Below are 26,304 nucleotides of genomic sequence, written 5' to 3' on the forward strand. Positions count from 1 at the left end.
ATCACTGCTTTTGTAATCAAAAGTCTAAGATATTTTTTATACAATGGCATGGTTATATGCACATTATAAAAAAAGAATGGTAGTCTCTTAATATCAGAGAAGTACAATTTGGGTGTCCTTTGTGATTGCCATTCATGCTCTTTTTTGTGTAGACCACTAAAACTCAAAAAGAAATCAAATTGTTATGAAAACTAAAAAAAAAAAAGGTTTCCTGTGGCCCAGTTTCATAAAGCTAGATATGAAAATGTGATCATAAAGTATGTCTGTTTGATTACAAGATTAAGAAATCTGGTTGGTTGGTTAGTTAGTATGTGAGCTAGCTATTTTGCATACAAAAAGTAAAAAGCAGTATGTAGTTGTTAATGTACATGTTTATGGCCATGAGTTGGTACAGCTTGATCTTTTTTGAGAACACACAGATTTGGTACAGACCTATTTTGGGCAGAAGGCTATCCTATTCTGTTAGGACTTGTTTTCTCTAATTCCAATGGCTGATTAATTCTTGATTGCTTTTTTCCATCTGTGTGTGTCTTTCTGCGCATTTTTGTTGTGTTGTCTTGAATGGAAAAAACCTCAAAACCCTAAGCAGAGTTACAGCATCCGGTTGGACTCGAATACATACTTAAAAATTTTTGAAAGAGAAAAATTGTTTTGTTTTTTTTTACAATGCTGTAATCAAGGGGAAAAAGCTGGAAGGAAAAGCAGCTGCAGCTGAAAGAAGCGAAGTGCAAAGAGCATGAAACATGGTTTTGCTGTTACTGTCTTTGATTTTATGTGAGGATAGTAATAGGTCATACCTGGATGATATTGAAACACGATCCAGGGGACAGGAAGACATTTAATTAGTGAAAAAAAGGCCTCTGGCAGGTTAATTGACACACAGGTCTGTTTTCTAAAAGCCTGTTCAGACCCTCTTATTCTCAGGTCAGCCTTCGGACAGAGCCTGGCTTGTTCAGATTGCAATAGGTTAATAACAATACTGAGAAAGACTAGCACTTTGCTGAAAATAATTATGCATTAGCTAAAGAGAGGATTATTTCATCCCATTAGATGACCTCTGTGTAGCAGAACATTATCGCTCCACTCTACTGAAAGTAAACATTTCAGCATTCACAACGTTAGCTGTCAGCTGTGGATAGTGGGAAGAGCAGGGAAAAGCTAGAGTCCACCATCAGCTCTGGACGGAGCACGTTAGTAAGTTTCAGCTCTTCGTTACAGTGATGGGCGAAGATGCCAGCTTGGTTCTTCTGTGTTGGATGACCCAAGCTTCTGATACTGCCAAGCCTTTCATGCTCAGCTGAGCGAAGGTTGCCAGGCTGCTCCTGCGCTTGCGCTTTTGATGTAGTTCCGCAGGAAGACTGGAGACATAAATAGCAGAGCTGTAGGTTTGTGAACCTACACAGGATAAACATGTCAGAGTGTGGGAGGGCAGACAGAGTCTTCCGAAAGTCATCTCCCCTGGTAGTCCGTTAATGAGAAACAATTTTCACTCCTGTTCGCTCCCACACCAAACTCAAACACAGAAGGACTTTGAGAAGTTTCCTTTCCTTATGCACCAAATAGAGAGCTCTGGGGGAATTAGGTGCCAAATTAGTTATTAAACGCCGTCATGTCTTTGTAGGTCTATTCCAAGGCTAAATTCTCCATAGGCTTCACTGGCTTTCCTTAAACTTTTAGTGGCTCGAAAATTGTATACATGCACATCAGAATCCAGAATGCTTCTTACCAGATAGGTCTCTTAAGGCAACTACACCTTAGTTTCCATACATGGAGGTCCAAGTAGTGATGTACCTTTCAGAGAAAGCAAATTTGCACATTGGGGTTTTTTCCTTCTTGCCATTGCTGCTCCTTTGCTCAAGCCATAGCCATTCTTCTGTGGGTTGTCTTCCTAATGGCTCAGCCTGATCCTTTTGTGCACGTGCAAGGCTAGTATCAGGAGCTGTGAATCGCCTGCACCTGTTGCCCTTAGATGTGAAATCAGGCCTATCCAGATGAGAGATTCCCAGGCAGCAGGGCTCTGGGACAATATCGGTCTGATGGCTGGTTTCTTGGTAAAAAGGCGAGAAGTTACAGCGGTACAGGCAGAGTCCTTCCACTGACTTTGTGAGCTTTGGCTCTGGCCCACAGAGCCGGATTTGTGCGGTGGTATGAAAGCACCTTGGTACCGTATCTGATGGGAGAGCCTGACAGTTTAATTATGCTGTGATAGGAGTGAAGCCTCTAAAAACAAAATGTTTTGTCCTATGCGTTATGATTGTGACAAGAATACATATTTATGACCAAATTAGTTTGGTAAGGTAGATATAAATTAAGCTCCTTCTAGTCTTCACACCTATCAAAATTAGGAAGATAAAGATAGGCTGTGTGAGCTACTACACTAGTAAAACAAGACTATCCTTCCTCCCTGCAATGTGCTTAAAATCTTGACAGCAGTTTCAATGGGATAAGTAATTTTTCTCTCCATATCAGCATCACACCCTGGGAAACAGTGGAAGGTATATCATATGCCAACTGAAAGTGGAATACAAAAAAAAAAAATCTCTAAATACAAGGTACTACAGCCTTTCATGGTGTTTAATACAAGGACTATAAATGCTGTCCCTGAGGATTCCTTTTCCAATTTTTTTTTTCCTATTGACATCTCTTTAGTCATTGTCTCAATCTCTTCTTAAATGTGAAATGGGGAGGGTGGCTCAGCATTTTGGTTATTGTATTGAGGTAACGCAAGGCTTTATACTGAATGTGATGCTAGTGCTCTTGCTGCTCGGTGCAGCAGCCCGTGAAACGTGCATCCAATCGCTCCCTGACGTTTTGGGGAAGACTGTGTTAGTGAAGAGAGCAAAAGTTTCATCACTCCTTTGCTGTTTTCTTTCACAACGGGAAAACCTGTGCAAAAATACTTAGAGAAGGATGAAGTTAGGATGTGGTGCTGTGCAGTAAAAATGTCCTTGGCTCTGCCTAGCAAAAGACACCTGTGGTGAGCATGTGGGCAGAACTGTTTATAGATGTGCCAGGTTCTCAGCTTCTCCAGTGGCGAAATGAGGACCAGCTTGACACAGCCCCGCCACTCTTGCGTGATATTTTATTGCTTTAATTTAGCATAGGTGAGCAAAATGAGGTTTTACATTGGTATCTAATACCTGTTGCATCCAGTGGGAGTCACACACCCCACTAGCATGGATGGACTCCTACATGCTTACAAGAGTTTTCATGAATTCTTGAGAGTCAAACTGGCTCTCCGAATAAATATACATTTCCCTTAAATAAGTATACACTTGCCTTCCGCTCAAAGCCCCCAGAGCATTAACACTTCTATATGAGCACTTACAGAGGAAACAGCACTAGCCCTATAATTGTCCACATCAAAATCTGTTTATTTAGAGAAGCTGATTATTATTCAGCTGGAGTTACTAACAGCGATGTAGCAGAGAATTACCATGGTATTTGTGCTGTTGAATTAACAATCAAAGAGCAGCCGTCACCAGCATTATTGTTTATTGCTGTTCCAATGCGCCAAGGCTGGCTTGTTTGAAGGCATCGTAACTAAACAACCAGCTTTCTCTTTATCTTCCACTGAGCGAGCCTGCAGGGAAGAGCACCTCTTCCAGTGCCTCAGAAAGCTTGGGAGGGCATCGTGGTCATTAGTTGTTACAGGTGAAGTAATTAAAAATGGTTCTCTCCAGACCCTACCCGTAGTCTTGTGGTACTTTTTCTTTTAGAAATACCTACATTTATCAATACTTATATAAGCTTTTGACTATAGGGCTAGTGTGTTAATAAATGTTCACTGGAATATAGAAAATATTCTCTATTCTGTGAATAATAGATTATAGATGACACCAAGCATGTAACAAAAAATGCTGTAGGTGTTTATGAGCCATTTAGAAGCAATTTATTATTGATCAGGAAGGGAGGGAGGGATCACCCATTTACTAAAAGCCGTGAATCCTGTACTAATCCTTTCTAAAAGGTGTTAAAGTCTTGGTTAGAAATGAGGTGTGAGCCACTGGCCTTTCAGCAGTGGGCTGTCTGGCTGACAGCTGATACCATCACACCAAATTCTTGGCAGCCTCAGGATATTCCTGAATGTCGTTGACCTGTCCTGCAGCCAAACACGTAGCTAGTAGCTCTGGTTTTAGTTATCTGCTCCAGCTGCTCTTAGCAGCGATGATTTTACTTCAGTACCTCGCAATTCGTATTGATTTCACATGGTGCTTTCCTTTAAGAACTGCCGCACTCTGTTTCTTTGGTTCACTCCCTGGCTAAATCTTTTTCTTTCCCCTTTTCTGTGTCTCCTGCTCCTCTTCTCCCCAGGGCGAGTGCTCACAGAAGTGCTACGACATCTTTGTGCTGGAGACGGTGTGTGTGGCGTGGTTTTCATTTGAGTTCCTGCTGCGATCCATCCAGGCAGAGAACAAGTGTGCTTTCCTGAAAACCCCGCTCAACATCATCGACATCCTGGCCATCTTGCCTTTCTATATCTCTCTCATTGTGGATATGGTCTCCACGAAAAACAGCAGCAAGCCCAGTGGGGGAGCTGGGAACAAGTACCTGGAACGAGTGGGCCTGGTGCTGCGCTTCTTGCGGGCTCTGCGCATCCTGTACGTGATGAGGCTGGCACGGCACTCACTGGGGCTGCAGACGCTGGGGCTCACCGTGCGCCGGTGCACCAGGGAGTTCGGGCTCCTCCTGCTCTTCCTTTGCGTCGCCATGGCCCTCTTCTCGCCACTGGTGTACTTGGCCGAGAGCGAACTGGGAGCCAAGCAAGAATTCACAAGTGTCCCCACTAGTTACTGGTGGGCTGTGATCTCCATGACAACTGTTGGCTATGGGGACATGGTGCCTCGTAGCATCCCCGGACAGGTGGTAGCCCTGAGCAGTATCTTGAGTGGGATTTTGCTGATGGCTTTTCCGGTCACGTCCATCTTTCATACCTTTTCCCGTTCCTACAGTGAGCTGAAGGAGCAGCAGCAACGAGCAGCAAGCAGGCAGATGCGCCTTCTGGAAGAGAGCACCAAACTCCCAGGCGGTGACAGTACACAGGAGCTCAGCGTCACATTCCCACCAGATGCTGCTGGGCAGGAGGGTCAGCCTGCGGTGCACCGGGAAGCCAAGAGAAGTTGTTGACTCTGAACAGCTGAAGACCTATGTTCACAGCACAAGAAGGAGCGGACGGGGGGGGGATGTCAGTTCTGCAGGAACCTCCTGAACTACATAAATGAGGGGCAAACACACACAAGGTTGTTTCTAAAGACCAACTTTTGATCTTAGGGGCCCTCGGAAAAGTGGCCCTAGAGACTCTACCAAGTACAGCTCTGCTCCATCGCTTTTCGTAGGGCTTTTCTTTTCCATTGAGCAAATATTTTGGCAACCCCCAAGGAGCAGCCGTTGAACGTAGCCAGCCAGGAGAACGTAACATGAAGCACAGGCTGTGCCGGGGTGCCATTCAGCGGAGCAGCCAGCCTGCCGCCTCCTCCCTGCTCAGTGACACTCCATGTGCGAGGGGCTGAATGAGGGGCTCCCCGTGCTGCGGTGCCCCACACACAGGGGGTTTGTTTTGGCAGCTCCGCTAAGGAACACAAACCTTAGAAAAGCCAAGGTGTGAGGGTGAGAGAAGGGCAGAAGCATCCCTTCAGCTTTCCCAGGGGCTTGGTTTTGTCTGCTTTACAGATCAGGCAGCGCAGCCTGGGCTGCCAGCTCCAACTTGTGCACTAGCGCAGTATGCATTATTTAGTAAATATGCATATTTACCACCCTAAGCTTTGTATCTTAGCCCCACGACAGAAATATACATAATCTTCCTGACTACAGTATGTTAACTTGTTTTTTTTCCCTTTGCTAACAGTTGAATATAGCAAATATCTTTACAAATCATGCCATTTCTCCACTTTCTGTTAACTATTTCCATCCCTCATGTATCAAAAAAATGTGTGCAACAGATGACTAAACCTGAACTACACGCACCCCAAGAAGGGGAGGGTGATGTTAAACCAGTAGTGACTCCCAGCTCCGCATGCTCTTCCTCAGCAGTGGTGGCTGCACTGAGAGCAGTCATGTGCAAACAGTAGTCGTCCAAACCTGGAGAAGTCAATGAGGTGCCATCAGTGGGCTCTGGCCTGAGCTGCAGCCGAGCAGCCGTGCTCTACATTAGGAGTAGTCTTTTTATGTTTTTCTTCCTATTAAGAAAAAGACAATCCTGAAATCTAAAAATGAGAATTATTGTTCTGGCTTTTCTTCCTAATTCTCAAAAGGTTCAAGTCAATTTAAAGGGAAAATGAATCATATGTTGCCATCTGCATGTTTGTTTACTGATGCCAGCCCCGTGAGCCCCCTCCCTGGAGGAGCTGTGTGGCTGGTCCAAGTCAGTGCACTATGTGGGCCTTTCAGTGCTCCTACAGGTGGGATTCGATCAGGGGATGGAGGGAAATGGAGCACAACTATGTCCCCATTTGTATTAAAGTCATGCAGTGTTGCCCTCCATATTCTCCTCCTGCCAGGAACAAAAGCTGATGTGCTGAAGATGGGATTTGTCTGGTTTGGGTTTTTTTTTTTGCCTCAGCATATTTTGCAACACCAATCCTATGTTAGCAAACGCCCATATTAAGCCATTCCTTATAGGAATGGAGCAAGGGAAAATAAAAGGTTACACTTTATTTTGATAAAAATTAGAAGCTTTGTTGCTGAATGCTTGCCTCTGGTGATTCGGGGGCAGGGGCGGAGGCAGTGTTTCGCCGTGCTGATGTGAAGCCATACATGCCAGTGCTCCAGCCAGGGTCCCATGCCACTGGCCCTCTCTGGCCCATAGCAGCTCCTTTGCAGGAGCTCCTTTGCAGCCGTAGCCAGGCCAGCCAGACCCGAGCAGCGCAGCGGGGTCACTGGGCCAGGCTGCACAGCGCGGAGCAGCAGGTGTGTTACAAACCCTGAGCTGTATTGGACTACAAGCAAACCGAACACAGCCGCCTGTGCCAGGGCTCTGCCCATCATTCACAGCCCACCACCACCGGGAGTGCACCCACTCCTTGTGCCAGGTGAGGAGGGCCAAAGGCTGGTGGATGGTGCCTGGGCTGACTCAGACTCCTGGCAAAGCAGTACGAGCACTGGGTTGCTGTGACTCATGAGGGATTTTAATTTTATTGTTTTTTTAATCCCGATGCAGGCATTTCTTGCATTAAGGCTTATTAAGGTTTGGCATCAGGGATACAGCTTTGCAGCCGGCTAAATGCAAACCAGCAGTGTGACCACTGCGTGGGGACAAAGTGTGACACAGTGCTGAGGGGCAGCAGTGCATTTTATGGTGGCAATCGGGTGCTCGGTCTTCAGGTGAGGCCTGACAGATTCACCAGGTGAACCTGCAAGATCACCTTTCATGGTGCTTTTTGGCTCATGCACACCACGTGCTGTTTAGCACGACATCTCTGGTGTGAACACAGCGATCACGGCTAGTGTGCACGGAGGGCGCAGGATACATCTCCTCAAGGTGGTGAGGCCCACGAATGATCAGCAGCATTAGCTTGCCCTTAGAAGAGCCATATTGGAGTAGACATCCATGCAGAATGAAGAGTTTTGTGCTTGCAGTACTAGCAAATAACCATGAATGAATGCTGCTTTTGGCCCCGCAGCATGAAAAAACCAGCACCGGGACAGCTAACTGCAGCTCAGCAGCTGTGTAGAACAACAGACTGATGACACACACCGTATTATTGCTGTGCTCCATCAAGTTGCTATTGTCCTACAACAGTGGGTTCTTTATATTTTTCAAAAGGCACATGATTCATTCCAGCACGCAGAGAGTTTTAATAAAGTGACAAAACCCACTCATTATGTCTGTTAGTCAAGGCCTGGCTTTTAATAAAGTTTCATTTTATCTATTGAGATGACAGATGAGGAAACACATATAAACCAGGAACCTTTTAAACAAATTATTTTTGGAAGCTCTATAAAGTTGTGATGCACACACATTGCCAGACATAAAAGATACCCAGAGGAGAGTGAGTTTCACCCAGCGTAGCTGTTGTTGCGGGTGATGCTTATTACTTTTGATCGGCCGCTAGAGAAGTATTGGGTTTGTTGTATATGGTCGTTTTTGGGTTTTTCTTTGACACAGCACACACATGATTTAAAGCCACTTATCTCTAATTATAATAAATGTGACACCGCTGTCGTGCCGGTGCCAGCAGGTAGTTACACCTGTTTCTTTGAAACACAATCTAGTGCTTCATGATTGTAGCATATTGGTTTTGTCCGAAGGGAAAACAAAAAAATTCCCCTCTCCTATGGGACAGACTCACAACACATGTGAGCAAAGCCGCTTCTTCTACATGGCCGTCTCGGTGGCAGCACGCGTGGGCCTCGACATGCGAATTCCAGCAGCAGGCAACAATAGTCAGCTGAAAGCCGTAATTGTGTTTGAGAGCTAAGGATGGGGTAACTCATAAAGGGACAGAGTTAGAGGGAATGGCCTAAACACCACTCCTTCCACTCATACGGCACATGCACAGCCATCTCTTACCTCACAGCAACCCCAATTAAGAAAAAGCACTAATCCTAAGTAAAACATGACATGGTATCATCCCCTCAGCAGTAAGCCGGGCAGAGGTTGCTGTCGCACACTGATGAGGCCAGAACAGGCACAGCCTATGGCAGCCTCGCAGCTGATGCTTCATGGGGGACAAAGTACCCTTGGCTCTCACAGGGCTTGGCGCTTACATGGTACATCCTTAGAAGAGTATGAAGCCGTGGGGTGGCAGAGGAAATGGGGAGGGGGGGGGGCTGAGGGGTAGAGAAATCCAGCGTGGTTCTGCTGGCCCATCTGAGGCTCAGCAAAGCCCCGTGGTCTCCCAGCACGGCTAAGCCAGCACCTACAAAAGCCAAATCTACTTAAACCGGGACATGGAAGGGGGAGGTTGGGGGTCTGAAGTCCTAAGTCTGTGTTTGCTGTCGGGGCATTTCCAAGCTGACGTCTGCTTGGGACTTGGCTGCTTTACAGGGCTGTTTACAGGGAGACCTGCTCCTGCTTCATTTTGTTCTAGTCCAGGTCTCTTATTTGCTGCTGTGAAACAGGCATCCAGGCAGTGCGTTTATTTATTGGCATATTGTTGACTTACACTTTAATGCCTTCTTTCTGTTGCAGAAAGCCACCAATAAAACTACAGCTGTTGGTCAGGTCCTTGAAGGCTTCTTGGCTTTCAAGCCTAAGCTAAAGATCACTACCAAATTTAACAAACAGCACCTGGGGGCCAACCTTTGCTTTACTACCCAGCACCAAATTTGAGCTTTGCCTTTTGTCTTAAAATGTTTTTAATTGCATCTAATGACATATGTAGATATGTGCACCCAAACATCTAACCATGAAATCTGTCTCCATGGAGCTGCGATGCAGAGCACTGCCTGCCCTGCATGGCCGAGGGAGAGCTTTGCCCAGAGGCCAGGGCCAGCCCTGCACCAGCCAGCCGGACCAGGGCCCTGTTGCTGCCCTGGCTGCTGCAGCATCCAGAGATGGCTGTGAGAGCTCCCATTTACTGAAGGGGCTTCCTGTTGTTTCACTTAGGGCCAGTGCCACCGTTAGCTTCCCCTCAGTGAGTGCCAGAGCACCAGACGGTAACACCAGTACTATTTGGGATAGACAGTGCAACCACTATGAATAATAAGCAGGCTCGGCCATTGTGGGAATTCCCTGAGCCATTGCCCTCTGTGGTCCCCACTGCCCGCGGACTGTAACAGAGCAGGCAGGTTTTACTCCCCACTCTCGTTTTTCTCCTCCTTTACGTCCCACTTCACCTACCTTTGCCCTTCCAGGTCTTGGTTTTCCTTCATTCCCTCCCCTCCAGGCATCTCTCTCTTCAGCCCCTTATTTGAGCAAGCTCAGCCTCTCCCACCTCTCCCCTCCTGCCCTTCCCAACCCTCTCTCCTGTGCCCCTCCCAGCCCTCTCTGCTCACCGACTCCTCTTCTCCAGCTTCCACAACCACTGCATTCAGCAACAGCAAACCGCCTCCCCGCGCCGGAGCAGCTGTACAACCTGCAACAGTAGCCCAGCAGAGCCCAGGAGCCACGCATCGGCCGCAAAGCTGGTCCTGACTGTCCTCGCTTGTTTTCATGTCCTGAATCAATGGGGAGGTGGGTCAAGATGACTTTTGGCACAGCAGTGAGATGACACACTCAGTTTCCTCATCTTCCATCCAGAGGCTGTGCAGGGCATGTCCCTCAGCTGTGTCCTGTCTTTGAGCTCATTATGCAGTTTGCATCATTCAGGGTTTTTTTCAAAGCTACGTATAATCTGGTAGTAATTTGCTTTTACTGTGAGCATCACATGCATAAAGGGAGTTAAGCAGTCATGAGGGTAAGTTTACCCCAGGATGTATGGAAGAGCAGGGGACAGAAATCCAGAATCCCTGTAGTGCATCATGAACTCAGGACAATTTATGCCTCGTGCTTATCTACCCATCAGGAGGAAAAAGTACACTAATTGTCACTACAGACAATTCTCTAGACAAGTTATAATAAGAATTAAGAAGCATGCATCTTATATCCAGACCAAACAAAGCAACACTGCAATTTATATATAATAGGTAATTTTTATTTTAAAAAAACATTGCAACTAACAGAGAAAATAAACTCCATGAAATGTGCCATACATTCAAAGAGATGTATTTAAAGTAACTGATTTCTTATTCTCTGAGGTGATAATTGACACAGATACTTCCTGACAATTAAAGAACAAAACCAAAGTTCTGTAATATTTTGTCCCCAAAGTATCTTGCAAGATGAAGTTCAAGAGTTCCTGGCCAAGAGTCCTACCTTGCTAAATGCCACATACAGAAGATGACTTGAGACATGGTTTCACTGGCTTCTCTTCCAGCATTTTCAGCTCTGGTGTGAACAAGACTGGTCTGCAGAGCTCGCTGGTTTGGATGCTGATGACAGACTCAAGAATCTGCCCCAGGAAGAGTCCCAAAAGGAAAAAACAACAGTTGTTTTATCCTCAGTAATACCTGTATTTCAAAGCCAAAGAGGTGGCCAAAAGTGTACACTCCCAGGTGAAGCTGTAACATACAGAAGTATGTTTCTTAAGAGCCATTCATTTCTTATATCCCCGTTTCATTGAATATTAGAAAAAGACCACCATATACAAAAATCTTATCAAGTTATTAAAAAAAAAAAAAACGGACCATTAAAACACACAAAGTATTTGTTTGCATACAGTAGAAATACAATCCTCATTAAAGCAGCATACCGGAGAAGCCAGTTGTTAAGTAAGTTTTCAATTAAAAAAGACAAAAGCCCAGATGTTCCTGTAACACAACCAGAACATTGCAGAAAGGAGAGGAACAAAACATTCATAACCTGCCATGCCAAGTACATTGTCTTTGTAAGGTCACTTCAGGCCTAAAAGAGTACGGATTCAAACAAAGAGCATGGAGTCAGTGCCCAGGCGGAGCATTCTGTGCCCAGCCCTCGGAAACAGCAACTCTCCTCGGCTCTGCTTTATTCACAGAGATCCGACTGGATCTGCTGGGGTAGGAGGGACTTCCCGAGGATGCCCTTCCTTCCACCTCCAGCAGTGCCCCCATCAAAGGGCAGGACAGCTTGGCCCCAGGGCAGGACTTCTGCCTGCAGGTTTGGGCCTCAGCCCTCCACCACCACCCTGTCGGCTCCAAAACCAACCGGCATGTGCAGTGGGAGCCCCGATGTCAGCCTGGGGCTACCTGGGGAGTGAGTGGGGCCCAAGTCTCTAAAGCAGCACAGGGACAGCCCACTCTTCCCTGTCTTAGATGGGCATTCACAACCCAGCGACACATAACCACCGCTGCAGTCTGTTGACGCTTCCCCTCCAGGAGCGGACAGTTTGCCCCCCACAAAGACAGTCCAGACTCAGACGATGAGGTTCCCAAATAAAACAGGGTAGGGGAAGTGTCTGATTTGCACACTGAAGTTATTTAACCTCAAACTTGCTGCTATCAGCCTATGCCATACATAAGCTCTTGGACTAATCCTGGAGAAAAAAGTTATTCTCAAAAATCTGTCCCAGCTCCCAGCTCCCTGCACCTGGCAGCAGGGAGGGAGCCTCACGAAGAAGAAAGCATTGGTGTTCCTGGGACTAAGCACCTTGCTATGGCTGCCTCACACCAACCAGGGCGGTTTCACGACGGTGACTGGCAGAAGCCCAGGGGCTTGGTCACAGCCCCCCTGTGGGTCCACACCACCTGCAGCTGCTAGGCACGTGCAGTTCTCAGAAGGGGCATAGTGACCTATGCTGGCGAACAGCCATTATAGACAACATCTACATTTATAAATAAACTCTCCGCTCTTTCAGCTTCCTCAGTCCCTCTGTCTGAGTACAGGCTGCTGACTATTCTAAGAGCCTAGAAGATCTTAAGCAACAGAAATGGGAAAACGTGGACTCCTTCCTTGTTGGGTCAATGCAAAAAACACCCCAAAACACAAACTGGTTTTTGTTTGGCATTAAACAACATGAATCTCAGCCTCAACAAATCAAGCTGTCATGCTAGTCCTACTCCATAGGATACGGCTTTTCCTGTCTCAAACCTTTTCACTTCCCCTTCTGAGGCAATGGAAGTGGAATTGCTTCTACCTTTGTAGCTCAATCACCATCTGGAAATACTTGCCTGGCAATACTGGCAACGTACACATGCTGGCCTTTTGCTTTGTGAAAGACGTCCAACAGCCTGGCTCTGGCCTGTGCACAGCTGCAGAAGCAGTGCTGCTCCTGAGCGAAGGGCAGGCCGTTGCCAAACCCCATCGTTTCAAAGCACAACTACCTCAGTTACCTGCGGTCTCCTGTTAGCTCCTCATGCCTGAGCGCTTGACCGGCTGTGCCTACTCTAAAGATGGCTCCAGCACTGTCCATGCTCAGACCCCCTTTATCACCTCCTGGATGTGTCTGCCTGCTACACTGATCCCGCAGCAGGAGTGAACACCTACCATTCACTCTTTAGCACACTGATGCTTTACAATGTGTATGACTGGTTCATTTCTGGCTGCTCACCTCCTTGCAGGGCCTCCTGCCCATACCTTCTCTGCTCACCAGATGACCCTCTTAAAGAAAAGAAAAAGCTCCTGCATTTGCTCCTCCATACATCTTCCTACATCCTGGAGATACTGAATGCTAGCATATGCCACAAACTTCCTGCCAACGTACAGGCTTTATATTATATAAATAGGTAAAAGTTTCAGACAAAATATCCTATAATTTCTGTGGTATAACATTTTTAAATAGCATTAAAAACACAAACCATCCAGCCCTTGTGATTAAATATACAAACAGTTGTGAATTGATAAGGCTCATAGGTACATATGCAAAAATAAAGTGCCCCTCCCCCCACCAAGAAACAGTTCTGTACAGCTAAGTCTGAAAACAGAGAGAGCAAGTTATTTAAAATAAAACCTCCCGAGCTGGAAGTGCAGCCACATTTTCAGTCCCTGTTCTCCTTTCTGCTTTCAACTCGGCAACACAGGAGTACTTACAAGCAGAGGAGGAGCTGCTGTGGCTGACTCCGCAGCGCCATTGACCTGCAACCTGTCCAGCTGAGTGCCTCACAGGGCCTTGGTGCTGGCTGGGTGTGCAGTGTGGGACACAGGCTTCTGAGGGTAGTAACTGTACAAGTAAACCTGCAACAGGATAGCAATGTCCACAAAAACCTGCAGGAGTCCACAGATGGAGAACTGGAAAGGGGCCTGATTCAAGATGAAGTAAACAGTCTTGAACGTGTCCCCACTGGTCCACATCAGCACCATCTTGACACTAAAAGACAGAAAAGAAGGGAAGAGTATTTACTGAGAACAACTTGACTTGTGGTTAGACCTGCCATGCCAGAGGATCCCACCTACTTCAGCGAGGGTTTATACTCAACAGTGGGTTGGACACCCCTCAACCAGGGCAGACGGTGCCTAGCCAAGATGCGCAGCACTGTACTTGGAAGGGAGGATCAAATTCTCTTCCTGACAAACTGCAGCACTCTTATCTCAGCAATTACAGCTCCAAGTGCCTGTGGCTATGAAAGTATCCAACATTTTAAAATACCCAGCTAGGATATTTGACTCAGCGGTGCTCTGTAAACATGACTGCCACATGCTGACAGCACTGACCATAAACCAAAGTGATACAGTGCATGGAAAACAAAGGCAATTCATCCCAGCAGTTACTACTTCTGCGTGCAATTTTGTGCTCATGCAAGGTGAAGTAACACATAGGCTGCTCTCTCACGCATACACACTTTTTTAGCATCTATTGAAACAAACACTTCTGATAGATACAAGAAACCATTTTTTATTGCAGAAAATGCCAAACCAAAGGAAGACATATTGTCCAGTAATACAGAAAGAGGGGAAATGACATGCCTGCAGCTCTTACTGGAAGGATGAACGTCACTAGGGATTTTTATCAAGGACACAGATCAAGAGCAACGCTCAGACTTCCTTTTAATAGCCATCCTTGCTTTCATCTTGCTGTAGTGCTGAGCCATACCCTGTCCTGCAGTCCAGCTCCTGCTCCCCCACATCAGGAGAAACTCTGGGGAATAAAAGCAAGTTCTTCAAACAGATCAAATTCTTTTCACTTCCCTCAACAAAATGTGAACAACCAGATCCTGAAGGCTCTTTCCAAGCCTCATGCACTTTAACAGGAGAGCTTTTTAAAAAGCTGGATAAGTGGTAGTGGGCAAAAGCTTTGTAGTTCACAGTATGAGCATTGCGCGTGATTTGTCATAATTATGGGCAATTACGTTTTGCCAGCACTGACTCCAATTCATCAGACTCCATCAGGCTCATGCAGCAGGGTAGGACTTAATTTCATTTCTCAAACATTCAGGAAGGGAGCTAGCATAATTTGTATTTTGGACACAAGTTCACAATGCTATTGCAAGCCAAATGCTGCAGCCCACTCTCTCCTGATACAGGAAGGGTGGCCAAGAGCATCAGTTCGTACTGCCCCATCGCACGATGGAAACACAAGCCTTTTTGTAATTCGTACCACGTGACTGAGAGTGTAAAACAGGCCTACAATCCTACGGACCTTCCAAACAAAGCCTCTGTATGGAAGTGCAAGCAAGGACATGGGATTGAGTGAGCAGACATTCTCCACCCAAGGTCATTCTAAAAATGTAAATAAATAATCAGAGAAGGAAAACAACTGCTGAACCCATAGTGTCATTTGTGCTCGGCGCAAACAGCCTGCACCACCTGCCTTGTGCATGTTCCCAGACGCACTGAGTCACCTTACATCACACTTATGGGAGGTTTACAGATGCAGGCAGTGGGAGGGATTGTTTGGGATTTTAATTAGGAAGGGCAATAAACTCTGAGGGTAATAAAACTGGCACCTCGCTTGCAGGCAGCCAACATTCCTCCTCCTCTGACTTTAAGTTTATCAGTGTTTGCTGGGCAACTGGTCACAATTTTATTGTGAATCTGTCCTGGCATGGTTGGGGACCCTCACTAAAAGCACAGGCTAAACCTGGCAGGTCAAACTAAATGCTTGCTGTTGACAGAAAGGCAATTCAGGGATGCCATGAAATATCTGAATAGGAATTTAATGTGCAAAGGATATTTGTCATGTATTGCCCAGGGAGAAAGCTAGCTGGGTCTTCAAAGCGACCCCACAGTACAATGCAGACGAGGAGGAGAAAATACACACTGTCAGAAGATGTACAGCCTACAAAAGAGTTTACTCCCCCAGAGGAAGAGTAATCACTGGGGGAAACCTTACAGACACATGCAGTTCAGCAGTGCCACAGGAGCCAAGCACTAGGAGCACACCTCCTAAAAAATGTAACAGTTTAAAGAGCTAACACCACCTGTCTGTCACTGAATCAAAAAATATACATCCTCCTCTGGCCAGTAGTTTGAACAAACATCAGAGAAAACCTGCAAATCACCTAGGTACTATAAAAATGTAAATAAAAACATACAAACCACTTGATGTTCCACAAAATCCTAGTACTGCAGCTGCACCGAGGTTCTCGGAGCCCAGGGTCAATGCAAAGCAGTGACTGTGGGAGTGCCGGCTGCTCTCCAGAGAGGCTGGGAGTGGGCAAAAGGAGCATGTCCAGCACAGACCTAAAGGTGCGTGGGGTAACTGAAAACAGCTTGGCAAGGAAACAGGGACAGTGTCATGCAAGTAGTGAGAAGAGGCAATGAAAAGCTCCAGAGGAATGCAAGGAGACAGAGGAGTAAAGAGGTGGGTCAGATGACATGGGTTAGATAAAAGAGGATGGAGCAGGACAGAGAATGACAGGAATGGAAAAGAACTGGCAACTTGGAACAAAAGTCCTTGGGAAATACCTGAATTTGGCATGGACAGATGGACGAGTACAGCCTGGGACAAGGGTGTCCAGGGTTGTATTGGGTTTGTGTGGCAAGCTTTTGGTAGTGCGGGGGGGGCTACAGGGGAGGCCTCTGTGAGAAGCTGCTGGGAGTTCCTCCATGTCTGATAGAGCCAATGCCAGTCGCCTCCCAGGTGGATCCACTGCTGGCCAAGGCTGAGCCCAACAGCAATGGTGGTAGGGCCTCTGGGATAACATAGTTAATAAAGGGGGAAAAACTGCTGCACAGCAGCAGCAGCTGGGAGAGAAGTGAGAATATGTGAGAGGGACAACCCAGCAGATACAAAGGTCAGTGAAGAAAGAGGGGGTGGGGGTGCCCCAGGCACCAGAGCAGATTTCCCTGCAGCCCATGGGGGAGACCATGGTGAGGCAGGCTGTCCCCCTGCAACCCATGGAGGGTAATGGTGAGGCAGATATCCACCTGCAGCCCATGGAGGACCCCATGCTGGAGCAGGTGGATGTGCCTGAAGGAGGCTGTGATCCTGTGGAAAGCCCTCACTGGAGCAGGCTCCTGGCAGGACTTGTGACCCTGTGCGCGACTTGCGCTGGAGCAGACTGTTCCTGAAGGACTGCACCCCATGGAAAGAACATATGGAAAGGACCCACACTGGAGCAGTTTGTGAAGAACTGCAGCCTATGGGAAGGACCCACGTTAGAGAAGTTCGTGGAGGACTGTCTCCTATGGGTGGAACCCCATGCTGGAGCAGTGGAAGAGCACGAAGAGGAAGAAGCAGCAGAGACGTGTGATGAACTGATCAAAACCTCCATTCCCTATCCCCTTGTGCCATTCGGGGGGGAGGAGGTAGAGAAACTGGGAGTGAAGTTGAGCCTGGGAAGAAGGGATGTGTGTGGGTAAGGTGTTTTAAGATTTGGTTTTATTTCTCATTATCTTACTCTGATTTTGATTGGCAATAAATTCAATTCATTTGAATTTATTCAAATGTTGAGTCTGTTTTGCCCGTGAAGGTAATTAGCAAGTGATCTCCCTGTCGTTATCTCAACCCATGAGCCTTTCATTGTATTTTCTCTCCCCTGTCCAGCTGAGGAGGGCAAGTAATAGAACAGCTTGGTGGGTACCTGGCATCTAGCTAAGGTCAACCCACCACAGGGTTAAGCTAGGGAATGAGCAAAGAGGTGTGCACTGGCCCAGGACCCCCACCTCATCACTGTAACATCTGCAAGCATCCCTGAATGCCCCCTAGAGCCCTCTCCAATTAAGTATGTGTCTCACTCCTCCAGTGCATTACCTAGGGAGGGGGAAAGCTACAACTGCTGTTGGCTCTCCCCCATCTCAACCAGAACCCATCCGCACACACAGCCTGAAAGTTTCAGCTTGGTGAGAAACCCATTGAGTGTCGGCATGGCATCTCAGGGGGAACAGAACTGCCCCTGGCCCCACTACCACATCACAGCCCCATGCTTCAGGAAGCTGGGAGAGGGCCTGGATGAAGTTTATATCATCAACCCGGCTTCTGCCATGTCCTAATTTCCAGACACTCGGGTACAATAGTAATAGTCCTCCCCCCTTATCTGGGCTGTGCAATTGCCTTGTCCTTGCTGCGTACACAAATGCCATTTGCAATAATGCAATGGTGCGTGCATGACTATGCGTGACTGATCGCATGGATACACCATCACTGCTCTTATACTTCCAACTACCGTGTCACTTCAGGATGCCACACAGGATAGAAAAGCCAGTTTTTGTCCGCAGCTTCTCAACTTCAACCACTCGCTTGGAGAAGAGAGGTAATTCTTGTATTTATTCTTACTTTCAGGTAGAAAAGAAAGAAACAAACCTATCTGGGGCAGATAGCTAAAAAGCAGCGTCTGTGCAGAAAGAGAGGGTTTATTGTCCAAAAGAAATGGGAGTTTTCAGTTGGTTGTGGGGAAGGAAGAGGAAAAAGGGGAGAGCACACGTGAGCCCTTCTTCTACTGCTCTGCTGTAACCTCCATTTGTTGAATGAAGCTCCATTCCCTTCCTGTAAGACATGCGAGGCTCATTTTTAACAAGCTACCAATACACCAAAGGGGGCAACCCTCTAGTTTCACCTTTCTTCTCCTGAAGGCCATGTGATGGAAAACCTATCGGGTCACAGCAACAGCGTGAGTCTCCCAGAGAGCCACATGACGCAGCAGCAGCTCCAACGCAGGCAGTCAGTGGTGGTGAACAAGCCCTCTGCGTGGCTCTGCTCCTTCGCAATGCCATGTGCCAGGTGCTGCCGGCTGGCAGACTGCAGCCTGTTGGTGTCCGTCTGGCCCTTGGCTTTGTGGTGCAAGAGAAAATGCTGCGCTGTTAACATAGATGAGGCTTTCCTGCAAGAGGCAGTCAGGGCCCACCAGCAACACTGCCTGAGACCGGACAGCGCAGCACATGGAGGCTGCATGCAGCAAAAGTTTCCCAACCTATCTCATAAAGACCAACTTCATGCTATATCTTCCTGACATCTGCAAAGCCACATCAGCGAAGCTGTTCTGCTCAGCACTGGCTACACAGCAAAGCAGAATTTAGGAGTAAAGAAACTGCCATCTTTCCTGAAATAGCTCAAAGCTAAGCTGGGGAGACATGGAAGGCAGGAAATGCTCACCTTGTTGATAACGGAGGATACGGTCTAATAGGACAGCACAGCTGCCCTTAGCACAAATCAGTGGCCGGTTAGGGGTGAGCAGGGCCACAGAGCCATTTGGGGGGGGGCAGAAATAAACAAATGGCAGCATTTAGTTGTGCGACAAGGGAGATGCCAACTGGAGGGGCAGGCGGCAGGAACTGCGCTGAAATAGCTGGTATTGCCAGAGGCTGAAGCAGACTTGCAGTAAAAATAGCACTTCCCAGTAATGTAAATCAGTACTGCAGTATCCAATGACAACAAACCTCCTAAAAGCAAGCGCCTTCCTTACAGATGAGCTCGTTACAAGGAGTCGCTAATGTAGTAACAGTCAGTGTCAAGTCTGTGTAAATTGCAATTGACCACAAAGAGGAAAAGCTTGTATTTTTCAACACATCTTAAATCAGAAAGAGCACTAATTTATTCTGCTCTTGGAATTAATTCTCAGAAGGACACCGTCACTTTTGATCAGACACCAGCCTAGGGGTGGGTTGCTAAATGCTATTTTTTAATATGGTAATATAAAAATGCCCTACAGTGCTGCTGTTCTCTACAACTGATAGTAGATTTCATAAAGACACTATGCCAATCTTAATTTGCTAAATAAATACATGGCATGCTGGAAAACAGCATTCACTTTTTGCAAGGAAAAACTCGCTTCATTCAGGTTCTTTGTATATTGTGTGTTAATTCTGAAGTGACAGCAACTAGAGGTAAAAAGCACCTCTAAAAGTACACCATATCTGCAGTCAGCCAAAGAACCCTAATTCTTACAGAATACTCCCCAAATTATTCAGATGTAGAAAGAGCTTGTAGAGTGAATTCAAAAGAAGAAAAACTATCTGCTGCTTCTCTTTGAGGAACTGTACTAGAGGCTGAGTAATTTACAGAACAATGAGATTAGCCAGATATTTAGGTGCAACCCCCCTTACCCAGGACTAATGCTACTTGAATCAAAGCTTTTCAGCATCTGCATTCCTTCTGCTCAAAACCTGGCTGTGACAGTCTCAAGTCTCTGATTTTCCATTGGAATCTCTGCACACTCTGCTCAACGTTAGTTACTTCATGGTCACTACACCTTTCTTCTTCTTTGATTTGAAAGAGCACAAACTACAAAAAAATACGAGATATGAAGCCAGCTCCTCCTCCTCCCTGGTAAACCAGGCTAAGACTAGTTGCAACCATCCATCAAAATAACTTGCACCCTGTAGCACATTAGCAGAGCTGCAGAGCAGCAGCCTGCAGAACACGGGCTGGTACTTAGCAGAAAACCTACACAAGCAGACAGAGACAGTAGTACTCGCTTCCTGTTTTCACTGCAGATTTTCTCACATCAATGTTATGACTCTGCATGTTTGTAGCTTAACACACAAACCCAAAAATACCCTGCAAGCTGGAAGACACAAAGAGAACCAGACATTAGACGGTGACTTCTGGTGAGAAATTCTGTAGTCGTTTGACCAGACATTTAAGCACAAATAGCAACAGGAGGTACGTGTTGCCCTGATGTAATTACATCCTGCTACAGTCACAAACTTAGTGCTAATTGTGCTCAGACAGTCAATGAACTAAAAAATCCTAACTTATTTTCAATAACAGAAAAATTAGTATAATTTATTGACCTTTATCTACTTTGAAAGTTCTTTGTGTTTGGTATTTTTTTTTCCTTTCTTTCTACCCCAGGCAACTGGAACTAAAAAGAGGAGAATTAGCCTGGATTCTTTCTGTTCAAGAATCAGTGGAACTTGACCACGACTTCCCCACATCATGGCCAAGTGCTAGACCAAGACACAGGTGATGCCAGATTCAAAAATCTGACTTTTTAGATTGCCACAGTTTTATACATTTCTTCATATATTAGCACTTGACTTTTATATAGGTTAAAAAATGGTGACAGTTCTTTAAATGACTGGGCATATAAAAGCAGAATAAAATTATTTAAGAGCTACCAAGCTAGTATTTCCTTGAGGAATAAGGTCCACATCGAAACAGCCTGTCAATGAACATTTTGAACACTGCATTTGGTTTTGGGAAGCGAGGAAGAGGGTACAGAAGGTATCTCTCCTGCAACCTTTTAAGCTGTTAACTCCCACAAGCCATTTGCATGGGAATGTCTGTAAGAGAAAGCAGATTCAGTTATAACATCCTGACTTTGGAAAACTTTCAGCTCCCATTTGCAGCTCCAAAATAGTCTACTTAGAGAAGACAGCAAGCATCCGTAACAGTGCACTTCAATCAGAGGCTGGCCTGCCTTCAACAGTGAAACACAGACCAGAAAACATGAAACCCGAATGCCGTGGTATTTTTAACACTGCACAAAACAAACAAAAACTAATAAACAGAGCATTTGTTCCTAACAAAAAGCCATATGGCCCAACAAAAAAGGAGTTCTCCTGATGCTAACCAAATTGTTTAGCCTGCCAAAAATTATTAAAAGGGAAAAAAAAGAGAAGAGAAGAAGAAAGCACTGGGATCAGATATCCAAAGCGTCTGAAGTTTGAAAATCTGCAAACTGAACATGCATGTCCTAAGACATGTCCTTGTGTGTGAGCAAGCATAGATCTTATTTTTAAATACTGCACAGCCAGGTGGGAATCCAAGCATGAAAATGTTCACCAGTCCTACATGCGCTGCCTTGGTGAGGGCTCCTTACCTCACTTCTCAACAATTCCTCTGAGGCTGGAGCAGCACCGACTATCTCCAGACAGAGCCACTTGTCCAGCCCCACAATGCTAGCAGGAGTTAAGAGGAGAATGCAGCAGGAGAGATCCAGCATTTATTTTGGATCTCTGGAACCGAGCTAAAGCAGTTGAGTCAAAGCCGCATCCATGAGTAATGGATACCACACAGTGCTGCAATACAAGAACAAACTACCTGAAAGCTCCTGTGATTTTCAAGGACTGTACACATCACTGAGGAAAGATGAAATGGAGGATTTCACTCTGGAATGCTGTCAGGCAAACAAACCCAGAAAGATGCAGTCTAAAGTCTAAAGCTTGTTGGTGGCTTCTTTTTTAATATATGCATTTTATGCAGATTCACAAATGAACAACAAAGTTTTATGGAAAAATAAGGTAAACAGGTATTTGTCAATTATTTTTCCTCATGAACATCTGTCTTTTAAACTCCCAAGAGTGACAGGATGTCAGGCACCTTGACCCCGCTTAGCACACCCACCCAAAAGCCACTATTTGTTAGAACATACCTGTCTAAGGAGAGTCAAGGGGAAACTACAAGACATGCAGTATGGGGCTGGTGGTTAGTCCAGGATCACTGGTATGCCTCTGGCTATTTCAAGCTACTACGCCTGAAGTTTAGTGCTACGCTTAGAAGTTTAGTCTGTACCAGTCCAGAAACTGGTAACCCTTAACAGCTACAAAATATTTCTAGTACTCTAACTTGTGCTGCAGAAAGAGCAGCAGGTTTTAACAGCTTCAAACACCCTAAGTCTGTGCAGCAGGTGTGAAATAAATCTCTTCCGTGGATCAGGGGAAAGACTTGAACCACAATTCACACCAGTGCCCTTCCTGCCAGGAGACACAAATGGATGCTGGTCAGCCTGCAAAGCTCAGGTCTGCTCAGACATGTGATATGAACATGTATGAGACGTGCTCTGCTTCTGCTGCTGGCAGATTTGGAAGGTTTAAGACCTGTTCATGACAGGCAGCAGCTTTCCTCAGGCACCAGGACAGCAAATCACACCCTGCACTGCTCACAGTAATACAGTCAGCTGCCAACACACACAGTAGTATCAGCCTAATCTAAATGGTGCAGAGAACACCTAAATTACAGCACCCTTCAGTATCCTCACTCATGAAGTTGTTCTTGAGCATCTGTCCTCTTTTCCCTGTCTCTCACCTCCTGCTCAAGGCATTAGAATCAACGGAGCTGAAGGCACAGCTGCTGGCTAATGCTGCTCTAGATGCTCTCGTGCTGCCCATCTACTCTCCAGCCGCCTGGCACAGCCAGCTGAACCAGCCATCTTGGCACCCCAGGGCCCCACACCACCCACAGAAAGGCTGGTGGTGAAAGGGCCATCCCGACACCCCTGCTGCCATGCAGCAGCAAATCCCAGGAAGCAGCACTCCTTCCCATGGCTCGCCTCCCTGGGCGAATTGGCCCCCCATACCCTGGCTGCTGCAGCCTGCCCACTGCCAGGAGGGACACCACTGCTACACCCCGCAGGGCTAGTGCTAACGGATGGCAAAATAATGACCCTGTGTAACACCATTCAGTGTATTTCCTTCTCTGGTTCTAAATAATTTGGGACACGTTCAATTTGAAAGATAATAAAAAGACAGGAGGGAATAGAGCTTTGTTTCAGCACAGCTGTGTATCCCAAGGCTCAAATCGTAATGCGTTGAAATCTTCCTTTCTTCCTGCCCTAGACAACAAAGAAATTATCAGACTCTTCATCCAATTTACCCTGAGGTATTCTGAACACATTTTTCCCTTCATCTTCATATGGTAACCAGTACATAGCCTGAGCACACTTTAAGTATTCCAGTCCAATAACTGCAATTATCACTCAGATCAACATAAACAAGGTAACAGTCCTAGCTCTAGCTCTTCCTTTGTTCTAGATGACTAGCGTTTGGTGGTTGTCTCCAAAGCCAACGCCCCCAAGGACAAAATCTAACGCTATTACAGTCATTACTTTTCATGAATTAATCATATCCTTCAGCTAGTAAAATGCTTCTCACATTCTAAGAGAACACCGGAGAAATGAAAACTCCAAACATACTACTGTGTAAAACAACAGTGATCACGTAGGGACAAAGTCCTACCTTCCAGTCAGCCTACTGCCTGGAAATAAGGTAAGATTTTTGCAAGAAACAAAGCTCACATTCTGCTCAAAAATGCTTTACCATTATAAGGAAATAACCCTTGCAAGCTCTATATGAAGGTATGTCAGCGCCTAAGTCTACATATGAAATGCCAGGTTTTCCCCTTTCCTCCATGTGCATGTGCGCGCACAGAGGTACAGAAGTGAAGTTCATGCAACAGAGATGCACCACACACCTGTGTGCTGTCTCTCAAAGCAACGCCCAGCAGGAAGACTGTGCTTTGTCAGAAGGTGCCACCAAAAACCAATGCTTTCTGAGCCACTTCCCATGTGCAGCATTACCCCTGATCCACCATGGCTGCAGAGGGGTACTTTAAAGCCCTGTTGTGAACAGAACTGAATACTGTAGGGAGGAAATAAAAGCATCACAATCACACCTCACACACACAGTAGCATGACACAAACCTTAACATTTCAGCCTGAGCGGGGTCCTTGCAGTTCAAAAAGGACTGACATCCCCTAGCCTATCTTCATTCCCAAACTCTTGTCATCTGCCCCGTTTGCACACTATGAATCCTGTTTTAGGAAATTCTCTAAGATTTAGTATCTGAAGTGACAGGGCTTCTGCCACTACCCTGAAAGCCTACCTGATGATGCCAGGACATCTTGCTTGGCATATAATTCCATTCCCTTATGTGAACATATATGATTCCCAGCCATCCTCCCTGGAACAAATTAAAAGCCTACCTTTGAGCCTTGTTGAAACAGCTTTTTCTGACACCAGGTTTGTTTCTTTCTACATCCCACTCAAGAACACTATAAGCACTCCCTCCCCTGTCTCAGTTTTCAGGCAGATCATCCAACATGCCAGTCACCGCACTTCCCACTCTTCTTCTTCTGTTTGCCTGTTCCTCTGTGTCTAAGGAGCAGGGGACCAAATGCACCATTGCAGGTCAACTTGTAACAGAAACGCTCATCTTTCTGGACCACTCTGCAAAGTCACTTCCCAGCTTAAGTTCCACTAACCTCTTTTTCCTGCTGTTCTAGCTCATCTATTAACCACTTAAATTACTCACCACTCCGCTCACTTTACAGGTCTTCATCACAGTCACTATTACCATTATGGATATTTGTATCCTTGCATCTCAATCTGCATTTCTCCAACCCCAAATCTCATTTTACTTCCATTCTATATTTCTAATCCCACTGCAGTCCTACTGCACTGAGGGAGACAATTCTGCAGCCACATAAGTAGATAGCCTATCCCACTTACACAACTGGCTGTGGTGAACTGGCAAAACAATACAGGTGCTGGAATTTCAAGAATCAAGGCACTTTTGTTCCCAAATTTGTTAGGTAACAGAGGAAAAAGACATTTTTAGAAAACTTTCATCTCTCATATGCCTTCATGATAAACTCAACTCTGACTTTTTGTGACTTGGCAAGACCTGACCTTAACTATGCAAAATACTTTGCATGACACTTCCTTGCCAGCAGAAAACAGAGTGCCCAAACTTAATGGAATGTTTTTGTAACAGAAGTACAATAAATTTTCTGTTGTATTTCAAATTTTCAGGGCACAGAGAAAAGCACCAACTGAAGACAGCATTGATTAGATATACCAGCAGTGCTTTATTCCCATTACTGTAAAGAAGCCTTGAACTATTTGTAAAAGATGAATGTTTTTGAAGTAATTTGCTTTGAATTTACTTTTTGAACTGATGGGATGAGGTGCCAGGGGAAGAGAACTGAGAAAGAGGTTCAATATGTGCAAGAGCTTTAGCAGTCCACAATGTGCTACAATCTGGACGATGCTTAAGGGAAGTGAATAATGCTGCTCACACGGTCAGAAGTGCTGGGAGGGTGAGGGAAGGAAGGTCTCCCACACCCTCCTGGGTTTTTCCACCTGCCTCTTCCTTCAGTTCCTGAAATTCTCAGATGTGTTGAGTGTACACAGAACAAAAGAACTGTCTTTGGCGCCTCATATTGTGCTGCTTCAGGCCTTGAGAGAACAGTTCTGGGGACACACAGCAGGCACGCAGGGAGGTGATTGCAGAGCTGACCCCAGCGCATCAACCCACAGGCCACACATCCACAGAGAGTCAAGCAGAAAGTGCAGGTCCTTGAACCTGGACCACCAAACAGGGAAGGGAAAGAACACTGGATTAAAAGCAGAGAGATCACAAGTCTGCTGTGACTGAAAAGAGGGTGTGGAGAAGAAGAGAGACCCTGTTTGCTTCCCGGGGTCAGAACAAAATGGTTTCAATCTATCTGTTCACATGTTGACAGGACACTGCCCTCATTCTGAATAACTAAAGAGAGACCAAGCCTCTTTACTTTCCTGATGTAGTAACACTTCAAAAGGAGAAGAAACTAGAAATCTTCTGAGGACTAGAGACCATTTTCTTCAACCTCTTAACTTTAAAATAGCTCAGGCTGTTTTAAGGAAGGGAAGGGAATTCTGATGTTCCTGGTATCCATTAGAACCACAAATGAAAAGGGGAAGAGCTATAAAGTGGTACGTCTTACAGTTGTACCGAACCCTGGTCCATGCCGGCATAAAAATTTTTACGGACT

General features: G+C 46.0%; 2 protein-coding genes across 3 annotated transcripts in view; one reads left to right on the forward strand and one right to left on the reverse strand.

The window, feature by feature from the left end:
• Window positions 1-6,813, forward strand: part of KCNG2 (potassium voltage-gated channel modifier subfamily G member 2) — a 58,810-nt gene extending 51,997 nt beyond the window's left edge. Inside the window, exon 3 of the mRNA XM_064443742.1 lies at window positions 4,315-6,813. Coding sequence (XP_064299812.1) covers window positions 4,315-5,127 — 813 coding nt within the window. The 3' untranslated portion in view covers window positions 5,128-6,813. The remainder of the gene's footprint in view (window positions 1-4,314) is intronic.
• A 3,739-nt stretch (window positions 6,814-10,552) lies between these two features.
• SLC66A2 (solute carrier family 66 member 2) overlaps window positions 10,553-26,304 on the reverse strand; it is a 66,453-nt gene continuing 50,701 nt past the window's right edge. For both annotated transcript variants that reach the window (XM_064443743.1, XM_064443744.1), the window contains one exon: window positions 10,553-13,760. In XM_064443743.1, coding sequence (XP_064299813.1) covers window positions 13,553-13,760 — 208 coding nt within the window. In that variant the 3' untranslated portion in view covers window positions 10,553-13,552. The remainder of the gene's footprint in view (window positions 13,761-26,304) is intronic.

Source organism: Phalacrocorax carbo, chromosome 2 (assembly GCF_963921805.1).
Source record: "Phalacrocorax carbo chromosome 2, bPhaCar2.1, whole genome shotgun sequence".
Classification (NCBI taxonomy): domain Eukaryota; kingdom Metazoa; phylum Chordata; class Aves; order Suliformes; family Phalacrocoracidae; genus Phalacrocorax; species Phalacrocorax carbo.